Source organism: Lepidochelys olivacea, assembly GCF_965140295.1.
Source record: "Lepidochelys olivacea isolate rLepOli2 genome assembly, chromosome: 1".
In the NCBI taxonomy this organism is placed as follows: domain Eukaryota; kingdom Metazoa; phylum Chordata; order Testudines; family Cheloniidae; genus Lepidochelys; species Lepidochelys olivacea.
Window position 1 is genome coordinate 69,577,250 of NC_140411.1, and position 20,151 is coordinate 69,597,400.

Below are 20,151 nucleotides of genomic sequence, written 5' to 3' on the forward strand. Positions count from 1 at the left end.
AACATACCCAAAATGTTAGAAAAAAAACATGAGCAAATCAAATGACAAAAACTCGCACTCTGACATTGTTCTCATGGAAATAGAAAAGTTATGATTGGATTGCTCTTGCCTGTGAAATAAGCAAACGGTTTCTCACAACAACTATTACCAAACCAAACAAGTTCAGATTAATCAGAATGTCTACGATGTACAAAGTTTTTGCTGGTCTATATTTCGCAGCTCTTATTGCAGAGAAGAAAACATTACTTTCATCATGGTAGAGATAGGCTCATAGCAAATCTACCATTATCTCTCATAAGCTTTCTTCCCTGATGGTTGATTCTATCTGGTCGAACAATACTTTGCACTGCTAGAAGATCTTCCTGCTGAAAGATCGCAAAGCACTTCAAAAACAAAATTAGTAATATTCCTGTTAGTTAGTGAAGCATTTTACAGCTAGAAAACTGAAACATAGTAAAGTTAACTAAACTGTCCAAGGCCACAGAGATTTAGCGGCAGAACTACAAATATAGCTGAAAACATCTGATTCTTATTCATTAACCACTAGACAATATTCCATTCGTCATTCTATACAAGAAATTATTTCAGGGACAACCCTTTCAAAAATCTATATTATGACGACTGGAATTTCCAAAAGCAGGACAGTTACTATATCATTTTATGTAAAATGATGATCAAGTGTATACATACAAAAATATAAGGACTAAGGAATCTGACTTGCAGAACTTGAAATATTAACTCATTTAATTTCTGCTCAATTTGTAGATGAAAGAGCAACCAACCAAACATGACAGTGACTATTTACAGGCCAGACATCCAGTGCTACTTGCTTGCCTATTTGTAAGGACTAACTTTGGCATCTGAAGTCCCCTCCTTAGTTGCCAGGAAGAACTGCCATTTCCCTGTTACTAAGAAATAGCAGTATGTTCACCCCTTTCTGGCCAGAGGATAGCCTTCTTTGCACAACATAAAATAGGTATAAAAACAATGGCAACTAGGAAGTCATTTTAAATATAATTATAATGGATTCTACATAAATTAGTGATTAAGTTGTGTGCGGGAGTTACAAAATAATACTATGCCAGGATTATTTTTGTAATTGTTCTGTATACAGATAGATGTTGCATCTCTCTCTCTTTCTTCAATTGTGCAGTGGAAAATTTTAACAAAAGTACTCGTATAGAGAGTGAGGTTTTCTTTTTAGTCATTGACACCGACCCAATTTAAGTGTGTTGAATACAACAAGTACATCAACATGCTAAAGTAAAAGCAAGTGAGAATATACTATGCCCTCTGGATTTGTCTACCACATATAGAACTGCTTAAAGGATGGTAGTGGTATTTCAGCAATCCAAAGAGAAGACTATTTAAGCCTTCAAAATAATCTAGTTTTCACAACCTATCTTTTCTTCATTTGTAAAATTTAATTATACACAGATATTGATTTTAATTGTAAGAATATCTAATTCCTCTTAATTATGCAAATCTATAACATTTGGTCACACATTATGCACCAACAATTAAAAGCAAAGAAAGCAAGAAATCTGATCTCAAACTGCATGCTGATTTAAACTACCATATTAAAATATGTTATGGTGTAATTATCCAGTAACTTCTTCATAATTAATGTTATTTAAATGTAGTGTTAATAAAGGGGAACTAGAGTGTCACCTACAGATAATGGAACAGCAACTGACCTTTAACAACTCCATTTGTCAAATCTTATAACTTAGCCAACTTAAATTTCTTGACCATATTTCCTTTTTCACAGACAAATGTACAATGATTTGTACAATAATGTACAAATGATCAACTGCCAGCCATGTTACATGGTGATAGGTGCTGCATCTTTTTTACAGATGTTTTGAAACACCCATCACCATGGCATCTGGATTAAGAGAATCCACTTAGGTGAGAAAGGACTGTCGTGTCCCCAAAAGTCAGGGTCTAGGAAAAGGAGAAGACAGTCATCTTATTTTCACGAGTTTTCTTCAAACCCTCCCTCCAGAGGCTGGTCAGCTGCAAGTTTGGAATTGTTTTTCCTTTTCCTGGAGGATTTTTCAGCCTGGAAAGCTACTGATAAATTCAGTGTACTAGATCATGCCCTAAGAGTTAAAATATCATGTTCTTCCTTCATACCCATTCCCGTACCTCCTTCATCCCATTGTTTGGGCTTCTGCATATGCAATATTAATTACATTAAAAGATGAAAGATCATAACATTAAAAAATTAAAAAGTTATCTTTTTGAACATTTTAGTTACTCACCTAAAGTATTTTTTTTAATCTAAGCAGCTAAAAGTGTTTCTAAAAATATTTTTTGTCCTTAAATAAAAAATAGTGGATATAAAAGAGCAGACCTCTTAAGAAAACAAAAACAAAAGACCAGGCATTCAGAATATATTACAAATCAAATAAACCATGAAAAATAAAAAAAGGTTCCTCAGGAAGTGTCTAGAATCCGATAAAATTATGCCTATTTTATGCAAAAGCCAGGATTGGTGTTTCTTTGAGAAGCAGCCAGCACAGAACTCCCCCTAAATTCATTGTGTTTGCACACGGCCAGGATAACCTCTGCAGCTCATTTATTTCTGTTTGCTTCTTTCCTGTTGATTTTGTATGTAAATGGACATCTATTGTATGACCTTGCAATGTTTAATTTACCTACTGACAAAGAGATACCAGAGGATACAGAAGGAAAACCTATTTTTCACCTTTGCTGATGACTTTTATCTTGGTATGACATATTTTCAGTATGTGTGCATATCATCTCTGCATATATTTCACAACAATGTTAAGGACCAGAATGACAATAACTTTCATTTGAGACCTCACATGATAGTCTTTGGTGAACTGTAATATACACATCAGATTTATGTGATTTCTGTAACCCATTCCTAGCTCACATTAAGAAGTCCTTGGGTCATACAAGTATCCTATAGTAAGTCAGACAGAAGAAGTTTCATCTGAACAGAAGTAAAGAACTTAAAACTCTTCTCTGCCTTCTGCCCCCCTACAACCTCCTGCATGTTATCTAGTAAATCAAGCACCCAGTTTTAATTTATAATAGTTCAGTTTTTTCCTTCTGAAGGTACAGATAATTTTAAGATAATGAATGAATATTTCCTTTTCTTTACATTGTAGAATCTGGGATGTAGAAATTAGGGTTTCTGATATGAATGTATGTTACCATTCAAGAAGACAGAAAAAAATATTGAATAGCCCATCAATATTTGAACTAACAAACAAATCATTCCTGGAAAACAATTTTAACATCAATAGACATACTGTACCAAGAACATTGTCCTGAAGTTGTTCAAGTCGGTTAAAAATTCTTCCACCGAAACCTTTTTCAAATCAATGGCATAGTATCCCATCACATTTTGATAGAGTTTATCCATGTTCTCATGCATCCTGGTAAGTTTTTGGTAATGTTCTCTTGCATAAACTGCAAAGCTGTGTATTACTGTTAAGGCTAAAAGAGCATTCAGTGAAGCTAGTTAAAGCAAATTATCATGATTTATCTACCTGTTTCTCTGTAGCCAACGTTAACATTCAAATAAACCTCTCAATTATCTCAATAGATTATCCATTTATTTCAAGTACAACACAAACTACATACCTAACAGTGTTTAATGAATACTTTGGTAATAGTGAAAAAATAATATAAGAATGATCCTCAAATTTTCTTGATCATTTTTTACTTTGCTAATTGAATGAAACATTTTTTACATTAATTTTACATATAATGGGAATTGACAGGCAACCTTAATAATAGGTAGTACATAATCTGTTTGCCACATATTGTGTTACATAAAACAACATACCTCAAAGACTTCAATAGGAAGTGGGAGGTGCTTGGATCCTTTGAAAACAGGTCACATCTATTTGGGTGCCTAAGTATTGATTTAGGCATCCAGAGTTCAAATTTTGACCATAATCCCTATTTATGATGGAAACTGTTTTGCAAGTATAGCAGACTTGACGTATGCACATACGTATGTGTGTGCGGACAAAGCTATATATAAGTCCTAGGGCTAGCAGGTTTCTGGAAACAGAAGCTCTTTGGTTTTCTCTATAGGTAAAATGGGAGAATTTAGGTTGCATTCTTACCTGCTGCAAGGCAAGTTTGCTTATGTCGCTCTCTAGCTCCCCCTGCAGACAGTTATAATTTGCATACACTTTTGAGGAGTTCCATAAAATACATAGAACTATCATCTGAAGTTTTCCCATAATCCATACTCAAGAACTGCATCAAATGTTCTGAGAGACACAAAGTAGATGAGGTAATATCTTTTATTGAATCGACTTCTGTTGGTGAAAGAGACAAGCTTTCAAGCTACACAGAACTCTTTGTCAGGTCTGGGAAAGGTACTCAGCGTGTCACAGCCAAATACAAGATGGAACAAAATGTTTAACATAAGTAGTTAAAACATATTTTAAGTGACCAGTCAAGATGAAGTGGCCTGTTAACACCTCCGCTGGCTTGCCTCTCTAATACTCTGGGACCAAAAGAGCAACAACAACACTGCAAACATCAAATGTTCCAAGTAATTTCAGGTACGTCTAATAACTCATAGGAACTATTCTTTGAGGGATATTCCAAACCCTCCCCCCCAAAAAACTCTTGTCATTTAACATTAATTAAGGTTGCCCTCAACAGTACTCAAAGCCATAAAAATAAGGAAATAGAAGATTGAGGATTAAAAGGTTGCAAAATTTAACACTCTACACTGCAATTAGATACCAGTGGCTGGGTGGTACCAGCTGGCTAGGGCTAAGGGATGTCAACATTTGGGCTCTGGTTGCAGCCAGAGCTTTAGGAACCTCCCACCTTGCAGGGTCCTAGAGCCCAGGCTCCAGCCCGAGCATGAATGTCGACACCACAATTAAACAGCCCTTAGCCTGAGCCCCGTGAGCGTGAGTCAGCTGGCATGGGCCAGCCGGAGTTTTTTAAACGCAGTGTAGACATACCCTCACACTAAAATGCCATAATTAATGTTGCCTATGCAGGTTTAATTCAGGCCACATGTGTATACACTATGATATGGTCTTTAAAAACACAAGACCCCTGGCTCATTCAGTGCACAGGACAGATCTGCTCTGGGGATGAATCAGTGTTGTGTCATGCAGAGGGGGTCTGTTGGACCCCCTTCTCATTTGTTGTAGAAGTTGGACGGTTTTTAGTGAATGAGGCAGGTGAATGCAGGAAGAGAACTGAGAGTCTCACGGTTAGGGCAGATGAACACTGCCTTGCAGACATAAATTCTATCATTGCCTCTGCCACTAAGTTTCTGTGTGATTCTGGTCAAGTCACTTACAACAAACTTTTTATAGGTAGTCACTTATGCATGTAATTAAAGACTATATCATAATGCATACGTACATAGGGCCAAATTACAGTTGCACAGACAACCTTCTTTCTGGCTTTTTCTAACTTGAATGTGCTTATCTTTGCAACCTTTTAATCCTTTTAAAATCCCCAACTTTCTGTTTTCTACTTTTTTATTATTTAGTTTATGGATGACAGCAACCTTAAGTAACATTAAACAACGTTTGTGAATTTATTTTAATATAATTTTTATATATGTGCTATTTAAATAATAAAGAATTTACACATTTGTTGACTTCAATGTATACGTTAACCTTCACATTTCAACACTCATTGCCATGTTGACAGATACACTAAAAGTTATTAAACTTTATTGAAGCAAACCACATTTTTAATGCAAGTTCAGTTTTACTGCAACTTCTAGATGACACAATTTAGAAAAAAAACAAAAAAAACCAAGTAAGGATTCATATTTATAATTTCCCACTTTTTTTAAAAAAAGGTAGTTATTCAGAAAGACGTACCGCACCATATAAATAATATACATAAAAAAAGAGCCGTAATTTTGTATTTTATTTTCGTGTAACTCTTTCTAAGGAAAGTAAGAAACAATTACCCTTTGAAATGAAACTTCGCCACTTACACATTACAAACCCCCAAGGGCAAAGCAGGAGCTTATCAGAACCCAATCTGCTTTTGTTATAGTCCCTCCTCTGACCCTTCTTTGTAGCTCTGCAAGCTTCCCCTCTTTGTCTTGCCGGTGTTCCCCTCGGACTTACCCTGACTCGAGTGGTCAAGTTCCTCTTTACTTCTTGCTGCTCTTCATGGGGGTTCCTGGTCCACCTTTCCCCCATTAGAGTTGAGGCTGCCATGGTGGGCTGTGGTTCCTACCTGCTTGCCCGCAGCCCTGGAACCTAGGGGACACAGACACAGGCTGGGCACAACTCACCATCTGCCAAGACTAAGCAAGCTGCCTTACAAATAAAGCATGATTTGGATGCAACTCTGTGCTTTCCTGGATGCTCTGCCATGCCTGCGACGAACAGAGGAGAGGGCGAGGAGATGCTACAGTTGTGGCTCAGAGAGGATTAACCCCCGAGGGGTTAATTGACCCAGGTAGGAGAAGGAAGCCAGAAGAGAGGGAGAGCAGTACTCCCCACTATCCAAAAAATGGGGAGAAACAGCTCAAATTGAAAAGGTAAACACATACGCAGAGAACCTGGCAGCAAGTGGAAGTAGAGAGGTTGTGGCCAGAGCATGTGGTGTGAAAACACTGATCCACCTCCATGAAGCCACAAAGAGAGGAGAGCTGCCCAAGTGTTCTGAATTGTAAGACATGCTGGGCTGTAGAATAATCAAGTTCAATAAATCCAACAGCGAAGAACATGAATATGTGTAGAAGGAACTTTTCACCATGCCTTATCGTGAAAAGAAAACACAGCACTTATACATCTAAAAGCTAACATCATTGAGCTTTCCGTCAAGATTCATGGACTTGTCTCTCCTCTTCTGGAAGGCTAATATGAAATTCCTTCCATCAGTTTAATGAATTTTGCTCCAAGGGCCTATTTATTAACACATTTTATAGCTGAAAAATTTCTATTCCAGGTTTCGGACAAACTGTGCTCTACAACAGAATTAGTTAAATTTAATGTGAATGTGATAGTAAAACAGCACTAGGAACCATTCTGGAACAATCACAGAACTTCCTCTGAGATGTGGTGTATTGCTATGCATTTTGATATGGAGATTCTGAATTTTGATATGGGAAACTCTGAAAAACAGTCTCTTCAGTATATCAGTAGCCAGTTTCTTTTGCATCTCATTTAAAAACAAAAAGTTCTGGGGAAAATACGTGCAGTACTAGGTTTACTAATTGATATTGTTTCTTTATCACTGACAAAAGAAATGTTACAAAGAACAGTGAAATAAATTATCAATAAATGTCTTTAACCCACTCATGCTACAAGATATTTAAATCATTTAATTGGATTTAAAGCATTAACTAGCAGTGCTAAGAAAAAATGGTTTTTTGATATTAAAAATGAATAATATAAAAATGGAACTTATACATAGATCCAAAGAATTGATTTGAAATACTTAAGTGTTCCCATACATTTTATCACCTCAGGACAGGATGCAGAGGTAAAGTTTCTTGACACCTTAAATGACTGCCTCTTGGAGCAGCTAGTCTTCAAACCCACAAGAGGAGAGGCAATTCTTGATTTAGTCCTAAGTGGAGCTCAGGATCTGGTCCAAGAGGTGAATAGAGTTGGACAGCTTGGTAATAGTGACCATAATATAATTAAATTTAACATCCCTGTGGTGGGGAAAACACCACAGCAGCCCAACATGGTAGAGTTTAATTTCAGAAAAGGGGACTACACAAAAATGAGGAAATTATTTAAACAGAAATTAAAAGGTACAATGCCAAAAGTGAAATCCCTGCAAGCTGCATGGACACTTTTAAAAGACACCATAAGAGAGGTTCAACTTAAATGTATACCCCAAATTAAAAAATATAGTAACCAAACAGAACCAGAAAAGTGCCACCGTGGCTTAAAAACAAAGTAAAAGAAGCAGTGAGAGGCAAAAAGGCATCCTTTAAAACGTGGAAGTTGAATCCTAGTGAGGAAAATAGAGCACAAACTCTGGCAAGTGAGGTGTAAAAATATAATTAGGAAGGCCAAAAAAGAATCTGAAGAATAGCGAGCCAAAGACTCAAAAAGTAATAGCAAATTTTTGTTTAAGTACATCAGAATCAGGACGCCTGCTAAACAACCAGTGGGGCCACTGGACGATCAAAATGCTAAAGGAGCACTCACGGAGAATATGGCCATATGGAGAAACTAACTTAATTCTTTGCATTGGTCTTCACAGCTGAGGATGTGAGGGAGATTCCCATACCTGAGCCATTCTTCTTAGGTGACAAATCTGAGGAACTGCCCCAGATTGAGGTGTCAGAGTAGGTTTTGGAACAAATTGTATACCAAACAGTAATAAGTCACCAGGACCAGATGGTATTCACCCAAGAATTCTGAAGAAACTTAAATGTGAAATTGCAGAACTACTAATTGTGGTTTGTAATCTATCATTTAAATCTGCTTCTGTACCAAATGACTGTGGCTAATGTGACACCCATTTTAAAAAATGTCTCCAGAAGCGATCCTGGCAATTACAGGCCGGTAAGCCTGAGTTCAGTACTGGGCAAACTGCTTGAAACTATGACAGAATAGTCAGACACACAGATGAACATAATTTGTTTGGGAAGAGTCAACATGGTTTTAGTAAAGGGAAATCATGCCTCACCAATCTACAAGAATTCTTCGAGGGAGTCAACAAGCATGTGGACAAGGGGGATCCAGTGGATATAGTGTATTTAGATTTTCAGAAAGCCTTTGACAAGAACCCTCAACAAAGGCTCTTAAGGGGTAAGAGGAAAGGTCCTCTCATGGACTGATAACTGGTTAAAAGATAGGAAACAAATGGTAGGAATAAACGGCACTTTTGTAGCTGGTGTTGCAAGGCATTTACGTGCCAGATATGCTAAACATTTGTATGCCCCTTCATGCTTCAGCCACTATTCCAGAGGACATGCTTCCATGCTGATGCTCATTAAAAAAATAATGCATTAATTAAATTTGTGACTGAACTCCTTGGGGGAGGACTGTATGTCTCCTGTTCGGTTTTACCCGCATTCTGCCATATATTTCATGTTATAGCAGTCTCGGATGATGACCCAGCACATTGTTCGTTTTAAGAACACTTTCACTGCAGATTTGACAAAACACAAAGAAGGCACCGATATGAGATTTCTAAAAATTGCTACAGCACTGGACCCAAGGTTAAGAATCTGAAGTGCTGTCCAAAATCTGAGAGGGACTAGGTGTGGAGCATGCTTTCAGAAGTCTGAAAAGAGAAACACTCCGATGTAGAAACTACAGAACCCGAACCACCAAAAAAGAAAATCAACCTTCTGCTGGTGACTTCTGACTCAAATGATGAAAATGAACATGCGTTGGTCTACTCTTCTTTGGACTGTTATTGAGCAGAACCCATCATCAGCATGGACGTATGTCCCCTGGAATGGAGGTTAAAGCATAAAGGGACATATGAATCTTTAGAGCATCTTGCACGTAAATATTTTGCGATACTGGCTGTAACAGTGCCATGTGAATGCCTTTTTTCACTTTCAGGTGATATTGTAAACAAGAAGCGGGCAGCATTACCTTCTACAAATTGTAACCAAACTTGTTTGTCTGAGTGATTGGCTGAAGTAGGACTGAGTGGACTTGCAGGCTCTAAAGTTTTACATTGTTTTATTTCTGAATGCAGGGTTTTATGGGACATAATTCTACATTTGTAAGTTCAACTTTCATGATAAAGAGATTGCACTACAGTACTTGTATTAGGTGAATTGAAAAATACTATTTCTTTTGTTTTTTACCGTGCAAATATTTAAAATAAAAACAAATATAAAGTGAGCACTGTACACTGTATTCTGTATTGTAATTGAAATAGATTTGAAAATGTAGAAAACATCCAAAAATATTTAAATAAATGGTATTCTATTATTGTTTAACAGCGCGATTAATTGCCCAATTAATCGTGATTACTTTTTTTAAATCGCTTGACCGCCCTAGTAAAAACAGAAAATGAAACTGTAAGGTTAAATTTATCAGAGCACATAAGGCAGTTAAAAAAAAAAGATAGCAAAAGAAAGTGGTCAGACAATTTTTGTCAAAACAGAAAAAAATGCAGCAGATTTCTGCTTCTCTGAAGGTACCATCTTTTATGGGGCTTAGATCTATAGCACAATATTGGCAGAATAAGCATTTTTAAAAATACATTTGAAGGCAGCCGTAGCAGGGCATGTGTCTTTCACCCTTATGATTGTTGCATGCCACCTCTTGCTAAATTATAAGGCCAAGTCTACACTACAAAGTTAGATCAATGTAAGCTGCCTGCCTATACCTAGTTGTGTATGTGTTTACTCTTAAATGTGTCTCCCACTGATGTAAACACCCATTATGCTGACATAACACCACCACCTCTCCGAACGATATAGAACCATGGTTGATGCCACACAAGTGTAGACACTGCATTACTTCTGCCAAACCTAACAGTCTTCCAGCAGCTGTCCCACAATGCCTGTCACTGACCACGGTGGTCATATTTGTGTGCTGTGTCCGTTTGAATCTATGTACCCCTTATGAATTCTAATTGTATTTTCAAAAGCTGTGTAAAACTCTAACCTTCAGCATATATTAAAATCAACCATTTGCTGACAGGGACCATGTTATGTACCATACACCCTATTTGGAAGCAGAAAATCAAAGAGGTTGTTAACACAAAATGACTTTGCCCTGGCAATACAATGGAGATGCGAAAAATATTGGCCAAGCTGAAGGAGATGGGTTTTTCTCCCCAGGTTGTCTGCAAAAATGGGGGAGTGGAGCAGTCAAAATTTGCCAGCAGCAAAGCAGAAACAAAGATAGATGATTTTAGAAATGGCTTTTAAAATCTCAAATTCTGTGATGTTTAGAAAACACAAAAAGACACATTTTCTGAATTAGAAGAAGCCTTCCGACTTCCAGATCTGAAGCAGCTAAGAGCTTGTTACAGGGGAAGAGAGAGTAAATCTGAAGGCTGAACAGGAGGAGATTATTGTCTGGGGCCTTTAAAAGAGCGATCCAGAACTAGTCGATTCTCAGAGTGGTGCTGACACTAGAGGAAGGGTTTTTGTGTGCATGAACCTCTCCATGCCTTCCCCCCACCCCAATGGATCTGTAAGTCTCTAGGATTTCTCTAAGAATTAATGGTGTAAGTGTTTAAGAAGTTACTTTGCAAAGCCTCTGGGTTCCTAGCTGTATTGGTCATGTGTCCCTGAAGGGGCAAAAAATAAACCAGAGTATCCATGAGGGTAGTGCTCTGGGAAAGGGTGTACTTAAGCTACTGAGGAGACTTTGGGCAGAGGAACAGGAGGATCAGCACTGGTCTTGGTGCCTACAGCAGCTGGACCACAAGAAAGAGGACCAGACTTCCAAGAGAGGACCAGACAAGGAAACTGAACCCTAGGAATGAGTATCGGAGACAAAAAACAGAGGCAGTGCCTGGACAATGCTCAGAATCTGCTGGCTCAGAAACACCCAGGATCCCGTGTCTGAATCCAAACCTGGTCCCTCACTAAGTTTCCAGGAGGGGGGTCTTGACCAGGTCTGTAAAAAAACGGTTACCTAGCTTTTGTAACTGTTGTTCTTCGTGTTACTCATATCTATTTCAATTAGGTTTTGCCCTAGCAGTACCCGTTGGGTCAGCTCAGGTGCCCCCTAGAATCGTGCCTCCAAACTCAAAGACTGACACCCCTACATCAAATAGGAAAGAGCTGTCTGGGGAGGCCAAGCAATTGGAGCAATTTGATCCTCACAGAAAAGGAGCTTGGATTCACAAGCTTACAGTTGGTTGGATATGCTATTCTCAGAGTAAATAGAAATTTCAAACAGATCACTCACTACACTGACATAATTAATTCTACAGCTTTTATCTACAAGGTAAAGTTCCATAAGGATGACACTCCTAGAATTTTGTATGATGAAATTAAAAGAATCTGTGTCTCCGCTATAGAAGATGGTTGATATGAGAACTTTTGAGCTGCTCTGTTCTGTTTCCTAAGCACAGCACTGAAAAAATTGCTTTGCCTCCATTAACTGAAAATAGGGGAAGAACCAAAATAAAATTAACTGAATTGGTAAGAAATAAAGTGGCAATAGTAGTAAACATTAAGATGCATAAATTAACAATTAAATACATATTAAAAGGAACGAGGTAATTGTTTACAGTTTAATAGTGTTGTAATTCGGTATGTGTAAAATGTTGGCACACAGCCAATAAGAGTAGCTAGACGTTTCAGTTTAGACTTTGGCTAGTATGTTGGCAGGCAGACAAGTGTAGACGGGGCCAAAGGTCACTCCAACACTGCAAGAAGGGGTCAGTCAGGCATGCTGAGGCCAAAACTAGGTGAGGGTCACCAGACTATTATAGTAAACAGACCATAATACTAAGACTTGTTATGTAACAGCTTTAATTGACAGCCGGATTTAGCAGTTGTAATTGGACTATAAGTATGGACCAATCAGAGAGAGTCGGAGGATAGACTGGAGGATAGAGTATGCTAATGTCAGGATTGGGAAACAAGCCAATTTGAAGGGGTCTAGTGGCTGGTAAAACTCAATAAAAGACAGGCAGTCAGCAGGCAAAAGTCAGTCAAGATAGGGAGCTATCAGAAGATAAGATCAGAAGAAAGAAACCTAAAACAGTGAAGAACAGCAAAGAAGACGACCTCAAAGGAGAAGCAGCAGCCACAGCAGCTGCAGTACCACTGACAGAAAAGAAGGAGGCTTAGGGCTTGTCTACATTACCGACTGGATCGACGGGCAGTGATCGATCCAGTGGGGGTCGATTTATTGCATCTAGTCTGGTGAGGACTCGCTTACAGACAGCCCCCCAACTTGAAGAAAATACTCACCAGCGACTACACACCACACAACAAAAACACTAACCCAGGAACCAAACTCTGCAACAAATCCTAGTGCCAATTCTGTCCGCATATCTATTCAAGGGACCTAACCACATCAGCCACACCATCACGGGCTTGTTCACTTGTACATCTACCAATGTGATATATGCCATCATGTGCCAGCAATGCTCCCCCTCCATGTACATTGGCCAAACTAGACAGTCTCTACACAAAAGAATAAATGGACACAAATCTGACATCAGGAATTATGACACTCAAAAACCAGAAGAACACTTCAATCTCCCTGGACACTCAATAACAGACTTAAAAGTGGCAATTCTTCAACAAAAAAATTCAAAAACAGACTCCAGCGTGAAACTTCAGAACTGGAATTAATCTGCTGACTGGACACCATCAAATCAGGCCTGAATAAAGACTGGGAGTGGATGGTCATTACAAAAACTAATTTCCCCCTACTTTTACTCACACCTTCTTGTGAACTGTTTGAAATGGGCCACCCTCATTATCACTACAAAAGTGATTTTTCCTCCCTTGGTATTCTACTGTTAATTGAATTGTCTCGTTAGCACTGACCCCCACCCCAACACCCTAACAGTCTTCCAGCAGCTGTCCCACAATGCCTGTCACTGACCACGGTGGTCATATTTGTGTGCTGTGTCCGTTTGAATCTATGTACCCCTTATGAATTCTAATTGTATTTTCAAAAGCTGTGTAAAACTCTAACCTTCAGCATATATTAAAATCAACCATTTGCTGACAGAGACCATGTTATGTACCATACACCCTATTTTGCCAACTTGGTAAGGCAACTCACATCTTTTCATGTACTGTGTATATATACCTGCTACTGTATTTTCCACTCCATGCATCTCATGAAGTGGGTTTTAGCCCACAAAAGCTTATGCCCAAATAAATTTATTAGTCTCTAACGTGCCACAAGGACTCCTTGTTGTTTTTGCTGACACAGACGAACACTGCTACCACTCTGAAACCTGTATATGTTTATGGTTCAGGTACTTTTAAACTGTACCCAAGGATAGTGCAAAGGGATTTATGTTTATGCTTTGATGTTTTTGTTTAGATTAATTGTATCAGGGAAGACTGGTTATGCTAAATTAAAAAAAAATACTTTGTTGCAGAAGAATACTGCCTGTGTGTCAAACAATTATATCCAAGGTCTGTATCAATGTCCTTCCTCCCAGGGTAGCAGGTCTAAGCTCTACTGGGAAGTTTTTGCTAAAAGTGTTTCCTGCAAAACCCTGGCAATTTCTCTAGGCTGGGCCCACGTTCACATTACAAAAACAGATAAATGAGTCAACAGAAGGGAACCTCTGGTAAACCCAGGAAGGGATAATAGGTGAGCTATTGTGGGGGAACCCTGGGTCTTTATTTGGGAGTAATAGTGGTGACCCAAATGACTGTGCCTACCTCATGAAGTTGTATATTGAGAAGTTGCCCTCCTCTGTTTGGAGCAGAATAGAGCTTTTGGTGGATCCTGGGGTAACACCAATAAGACATCATAGCCACGCATCAGATCACAGGAGACCCCTTCGGTGTGGGAGGTGCTAAAATGTTAAATGATCCACAGGGTAAAGCCTACACTTGGAAATATGAAGAGAATGCTTTAGAAATAGAAGATAGAGAATTACCCTGATTAAAGAACCTTCTCTTTCCTCCACAGAGAGAGAGGAGCCAGGCAGTTACAGCCTAACACCTGAAGTGGCAGGTAAAGTGGCTGAAAAAAGAAAAACTCCAGCTGAGATAAACCTTCTAGGTGTTGGCTAGAGGAGTCAGAATCCTGAAGCAAGCAGATTTCAAAAACTGTACGCAGATCAAATCAGTTATTGTCTCTGATGACTCACCAAGCTCCCATCATGCGATGATGCCACTAGACCAGGATGTCCTCAGAACAAGTCTTTCTGCATTGGAATCTGTCCCCAAAATAGCTGACTAATGATGAGATCCAATCCCACACCAGGACTGAGCTTGACTTTCAGCCATGGTGAAGAAGAGTCTCTTCGAAAGGGGTTGGAATCCACAACCATTCAAAATGACCAGTCACATAGCAGGCAGAATTTGATTTTGTTCTGGTGGATCAACTAGTTCTAAATACAGGGTGAGTTTTCTTAGGGGAAGTTCTCCCCCATGAATCTTTGCAGAGGCTGTATTTTAAAGTTAGGATACAAGGCACTGTGATGTGTCTAGCTCTCCTAGCTGGGGGAAGAAATGACTAATGATAGAAAGAGTGTTTGGCCAGATTAACCAGTCAGGACTACAGTCAGCAGGCAGAATTCTTCTCCCACAACACAGTATAGCCAAGTTCACCAATTATACCCAAGACAGGGTGAGTACTGTGGATATCTGTGGATGAATCTAACTTCGGGGACATAGTGTGGTCCATCCTGTGTATGTCACCTCATGTGAGGTTGAAGTCTTGTTAATTAGGAATAATTTACTAATGAATTTCAGTCCTCTAATTAAATTGCCATAGTTATACATTGTGGGCACAGGTTTCTAAGCCTAATCCTTACAAGTTAACTACTGAGAAAAAGGCAATGCAACTGTAGATTGTCACCCAAAATCCCAACCAGCGCTGAAGGTGATTGTGAGGCCCCAAAAGAGGACTGGTTAAGGCATTCAGGTGTAGAAATTGGAAAATCTGGTAGGTAGCCAAAGCTCAGAAAGCAACAGCAAAGAGATAAAGGAGTTAAAATGTGAGTCTGCAGAAATGCTGCAGTCTGTGGATACAGAAAGAGGAAGTTTTTTGTTTTGTTTTTTGTTTTTGTTTTTTTAAACAGGCAGACTTTGAATCTTCACAACAGTCTTCTGTCATTTGTAAAACTCAACTATGATCTTAAATGTAGTGGGGCTTATGTGCGTGATATCTCTCTAAAAGGAAAAGGAAAGATTTTTCTGAGTACTGTGCTGGAAGGCTTATGGGTGGAAGAGGCATTTATGAATTTGACCTTTGAGAAAACTCTCGTTAGGATGGAATGGTTTAAGAGGTTAGTCAAGGTCCATAAACAAACAGTGATCGTGCTCAAGAAAAATGTATTCTGCACAGTGCAATAACAGAAAGGGCCTCTGAGGAATCAGGGTATATATGCATTAAATATTCAGGTTGGCAATGGGAACTTATTGCATTATAAGGTACATTGGATTACAAGGCATAGCCAGCAAGGTTTTGTCAAGAACAAATCATGCCAAACCCAATTTCCGTTTTAGACAGGATTACTGCCCTAGTGGATAGAAGGAAGCAGTAAACGTGACATTCCTTGATTTTAGTAAGGCTTTTGACTCAGTCCCACATGACATTCTCATAAGCAAACTAGGAAAATGTGGTCTAGATGATATTACTATAAGGTGAGTGCACAACTGATTGAAAGACTGTATTCAAAGTGTAGTTTTCAATGGTTCATTGTCAAAGTGGGATGACAAATCTAATGGGGTCCAACAGGCAGCAATCTAGTGTCAAATACTATTCAATATTTTCATTAATAATGACTTGGCCAATGGAGTGGAGAGTATGCTTATAAAATTTGCAGACGACACCAAGCTGGGAGACGTTGCAAGCACTTTAGAGGACAAGATTAGATTCAACATGACCTTGACAAATTGGAGAATGGGTTTGAGTTCAACAAGATGAAATTCAATAAAGACAAATGCAAAGTACTACACTAATGCAAGAAAAAAAAATCAAATGCTCCATTACAAAATGTGGAAAGGGTAGGTGGTAGTACTGCTGGTAAGGATCTGGGGATAATGGAGGATCACACATTGAATGAGTCAACAATGTGATGCGGCTGTGAAAAAGGCTGATATCATTCTGGGGTATATTAACAGGAGTGTCCTATGTAAGACACAGGAGGCAACTGTCCTGCTCTTCTTGGTACTGGTGAGGCCTCAGCTGGAATACTGTGCCCAATTCTTTAGGAAAGACGTGGATAAATTGGAGAGAGTTGACAGAAGAGCAACAAAAATGACAAAAAGTTTAGAAAACCTGATCTATGAGGAAAGGTTAAAAAACTGGGTATGATTAGTCTTGAGAAAGAAAACTGAGGAGGGGGGCTTTATAACAGTCTTCAAATGTTATAAGGGCTGTTATAAAGCAGACAGTGATCAATCATTTTCCATGTCCACTGAAGGTAGGACAAGAAGTAAACTGACTTTATCTACAGCAAAGGAGATTTAGGTTAGATATTAAGAAAAGCTTTCTAACCATAAGGGTAGTTAAGCACTGAAATAGGCTACTATGGGAGGTTGTGGAATCCCCATCATTGGAGATTTTTAACAAGTGGTTGGACAAACACCTGTCCAGGATAGTCTGGGTTTACTTAATCCTGCCTCAGCACAGGTGGCTAGATTTGTTGACTGTTTAAGGTCCCTTTGAACCCTACATTTCTATGATTATGTACAGGTAGTGAAAGATCAGGAACCAGCTGTGCACATAGGAGTATAAGGAGGTTATGTGGATTTGATTCATGGAGTTTTGTGGTCACAAAATATGCATGGCTCATACCCCCCTTTCTAGTGACCCTAGACAAATGTGCTCAGAAAAGAGTATTCCATAAGTTTGTCAGGTAGTCTCTGAAATGGATCCTCTAAATCTCTGCTGGGAGCCGTGGTGGGGGACTATGTGCCCTGTCATTAGGAAAGGGCAGAATTTTCAAGGTAAACAAGCCTTTTTCAACTTCTGCAGAGAATTTGTAGCCACTGGATTTAGATCTTGTGGAAAGAACCGTGTTTCCTCCTAGTGACTAATCCCATGCAGAGTGCAGTCAGGTTTCCTTCTCAAAGTGAAGTTTGTTATTTGGTTGTTGAAAGATTCTATTGCTTTGAGCTTAGGATTCCTATAATTGGAGCAATGTCAGAGGAAATACTACAAGAAAGTAGCCATGGCAAACTGATTCAGACTTCCCCACAGTGATGATTACCTTGGAGCCAATCTGGGAAAATCACTGTTACAAGGCGATCCAGAGTGAGTTGGTTGAGGACCAGCTGGTTCTCTCAGGAAAACAGATAGATCCTGAGGAAACTGCTTTTTCTCCCCCTGAAATTCTTGAAAGCCAAGTAGAATTTAAAGAATCTGAGCTCCTCCCTGGATCTGAGGAACAGATAAAGCAACAGATCCAGTTAATAGATGCCACAAATAGGATAAAAAATCCTGCTATATAATCTAAATCCAGCCTTTTGTAAAAATAAATTTAAGATTGTTGACACTTTCAAACAACATGCATTTCTATGGATAACATACTTTAAACATTGCTAGAAAGCAAGGACGTTCATGAACAGCAGGGTGTAACCTGAAGATATTACTTCAAGCACCCAATGGTCCGAGGTCAGTTGAGACTAGGCCAACAGGAAGGGGCACAGGCAGTCAAGGAAAGAGTGGGAGGGTGGATCCTGGGCAATGACTGGGGCACTGTTCTGGATCATATGCTCAAAATGTCTGCTTCTGGTCTCCTTGATTTCGGGAAGGGCCAGGCTGAGCAGATTAATGGGAAGACAACGGGTGTTGCTGCTTAGACCATTTTCTTTACCCTTTCTCCTGTAGGTGCTCAGCCGGGGAAGTCCCCCAGGACCTAGCCAGGGGAGGCAGAGGACGAAATGGCTTCCTGGCCTGCTGAGCTGTATGAAGGCCCAAGAAAAGAGGGTAGCACGGGAGTCTTTAAGGCCGTGGAGCCTTGTGCCTGGAGGCTCAGAGAAGAGCCCTGGCCCCTCAAACAGGAGGTCTTGAATGGTGGCCTGCATCTCTAGGGATAACACCGAGGACTGCAGCCAGGAGCTGCGCCTCATGGCCACCACAGAGGCGACCACCCTGGCCTCTGAGTCCGTAACATCCTAGGCCGCATGAAGGGCCCCACTCACCACCATTGTGCCTTCGTGCACTAAAGCGGTGAACTCCTGGGCTCGGTCCTGTGGGAAGGCCTCCTTGAATTTGTTAAGGGAGTCCCACAGATTAAAATTGTACCTGGCTAACAAGGCCTGGTGGTTACACACTCGAAACTGCAGGTTGGCAGTTGAATAAACTTTTCTGCCAAACAAATCCAGTCTCTTGGCGTCTTTGTTTTTTGACATGCCACTGACTTGGCCCTGCCTGTTCCTTTCATTAACAGCGGACACAACCAGTGACGCTGCTGGAGGGTGTATGTACAAATATTTGAACCCTTTTCCAGGGATGCAGTACTTCTTTTCTGCCTTCTTTCTGTGCTGGATTTGCTGGCGGTGCCGGAGGCGGCTTGTTCGAGGTGGCCAGGGAGGACTGGTGGAAACATGGGACGGGGATTACAAGCACGCCCGCCGGTTCCAGTATGGCCACTGAGCGGGCCACTGTCCAGGCTGCCATGCCACTACTGCAGGTGACATACCGGTCTCGTGGGTCGGTGGTGACTCACCGCTCCTTGGCAAGGGGCTGAGCTCCAGGTCCGACTCAGACCATTACTCTTCTGGCGACCAGGGCAGGGCTGTCGAACCCCAAGTTTGATGATTGACCCTGGTCGGTGACCGGTGAGACATGGGCTAGGATCAGTGTCTGGCCAATGAGCAGTACTTGGGAGGTGGAGATCGGTGATGTGATACAGAGCGATTCCATCCTGGGTGGGGACTGATGTCTTGGAGACCAGGGTACAGGGACCAGAGCCTCAACTCTGGTGTCCCATGCCTGGTAGGGGAGAGCATGGCGTTGGGGACCTGGACCTTCTGACTGGAGACAGAGGGTGCGGTGCCGTGGTCCTAGGCTGCGGAGATGGGGATCTACACCTGCCATCCAGGGACCGAGGGTGATCCACTGCCCTATGGGGCAGTCCCAAGACCGGCTTGCCCTTAGGTGCTGGGGTCTTGGCTGAGTCAAGCACGGCGTTTGCAGTGCCGGTTGGCCTGCTTGTTCCTTAGCTGCTGGGGCCACTTGGGAAATGAGGGCTGCTGTAGGTCTCTTGCCGTTCCCGGGAGTTGGAGTCGGATCCTTGGCCAGGTTGGGGGCTCAGACTGCAGTGGTACTCCCATGAAACCCTAGACTGGGCACATGGCCTGTCATAGGTCCTTTGCTTGAAGCCTCTTTGCCCTGTGGTGACAGGGGGCCCTTCTTTTGCTGCTTCTTAGGCACCAGCGATGGGGAACAGTGCCAGGCAGACCCCGGTGCTGGCAGTGCGCTCTGTACCGATGCTGAGGTGCTCAGCGTGGGTCAGAGCGGGAGGGCTCCGACGCAGGACGAAGCACAGCCTCCATGAGTAGGGCCCTCCAGCAGATATCCCATTCCTTTTGGGTTCTAGGGCAAAAGTTTTTAG

General features: G+C 40.6%; 1 protein-coding gene across 1 annotated transcript in view; it reads right to left on the reverse strand.

The window, feature by feature from the left end:
* DIAPH3 (diaphanous related formin 3) overlaps positions 1–20,151 on the reverse strand; it is a gene marked incomplete at its 3' end in the record, with an annotated part of 518,684 nt that overhangs the window by 144,730 nt on the left and 353,803 nt on the right. Inside the window, exon 24 of the mRNA XM_084632924.1 lies at positions 3,293–3,455. Within this exon, the coding sequence (XP_084489050.1) occupies positions 3,293–3,455 (163 nt within the window). The remainder of the gene's footprint in view (positions 1–3,292; positions 3,456–20,151) is intronic.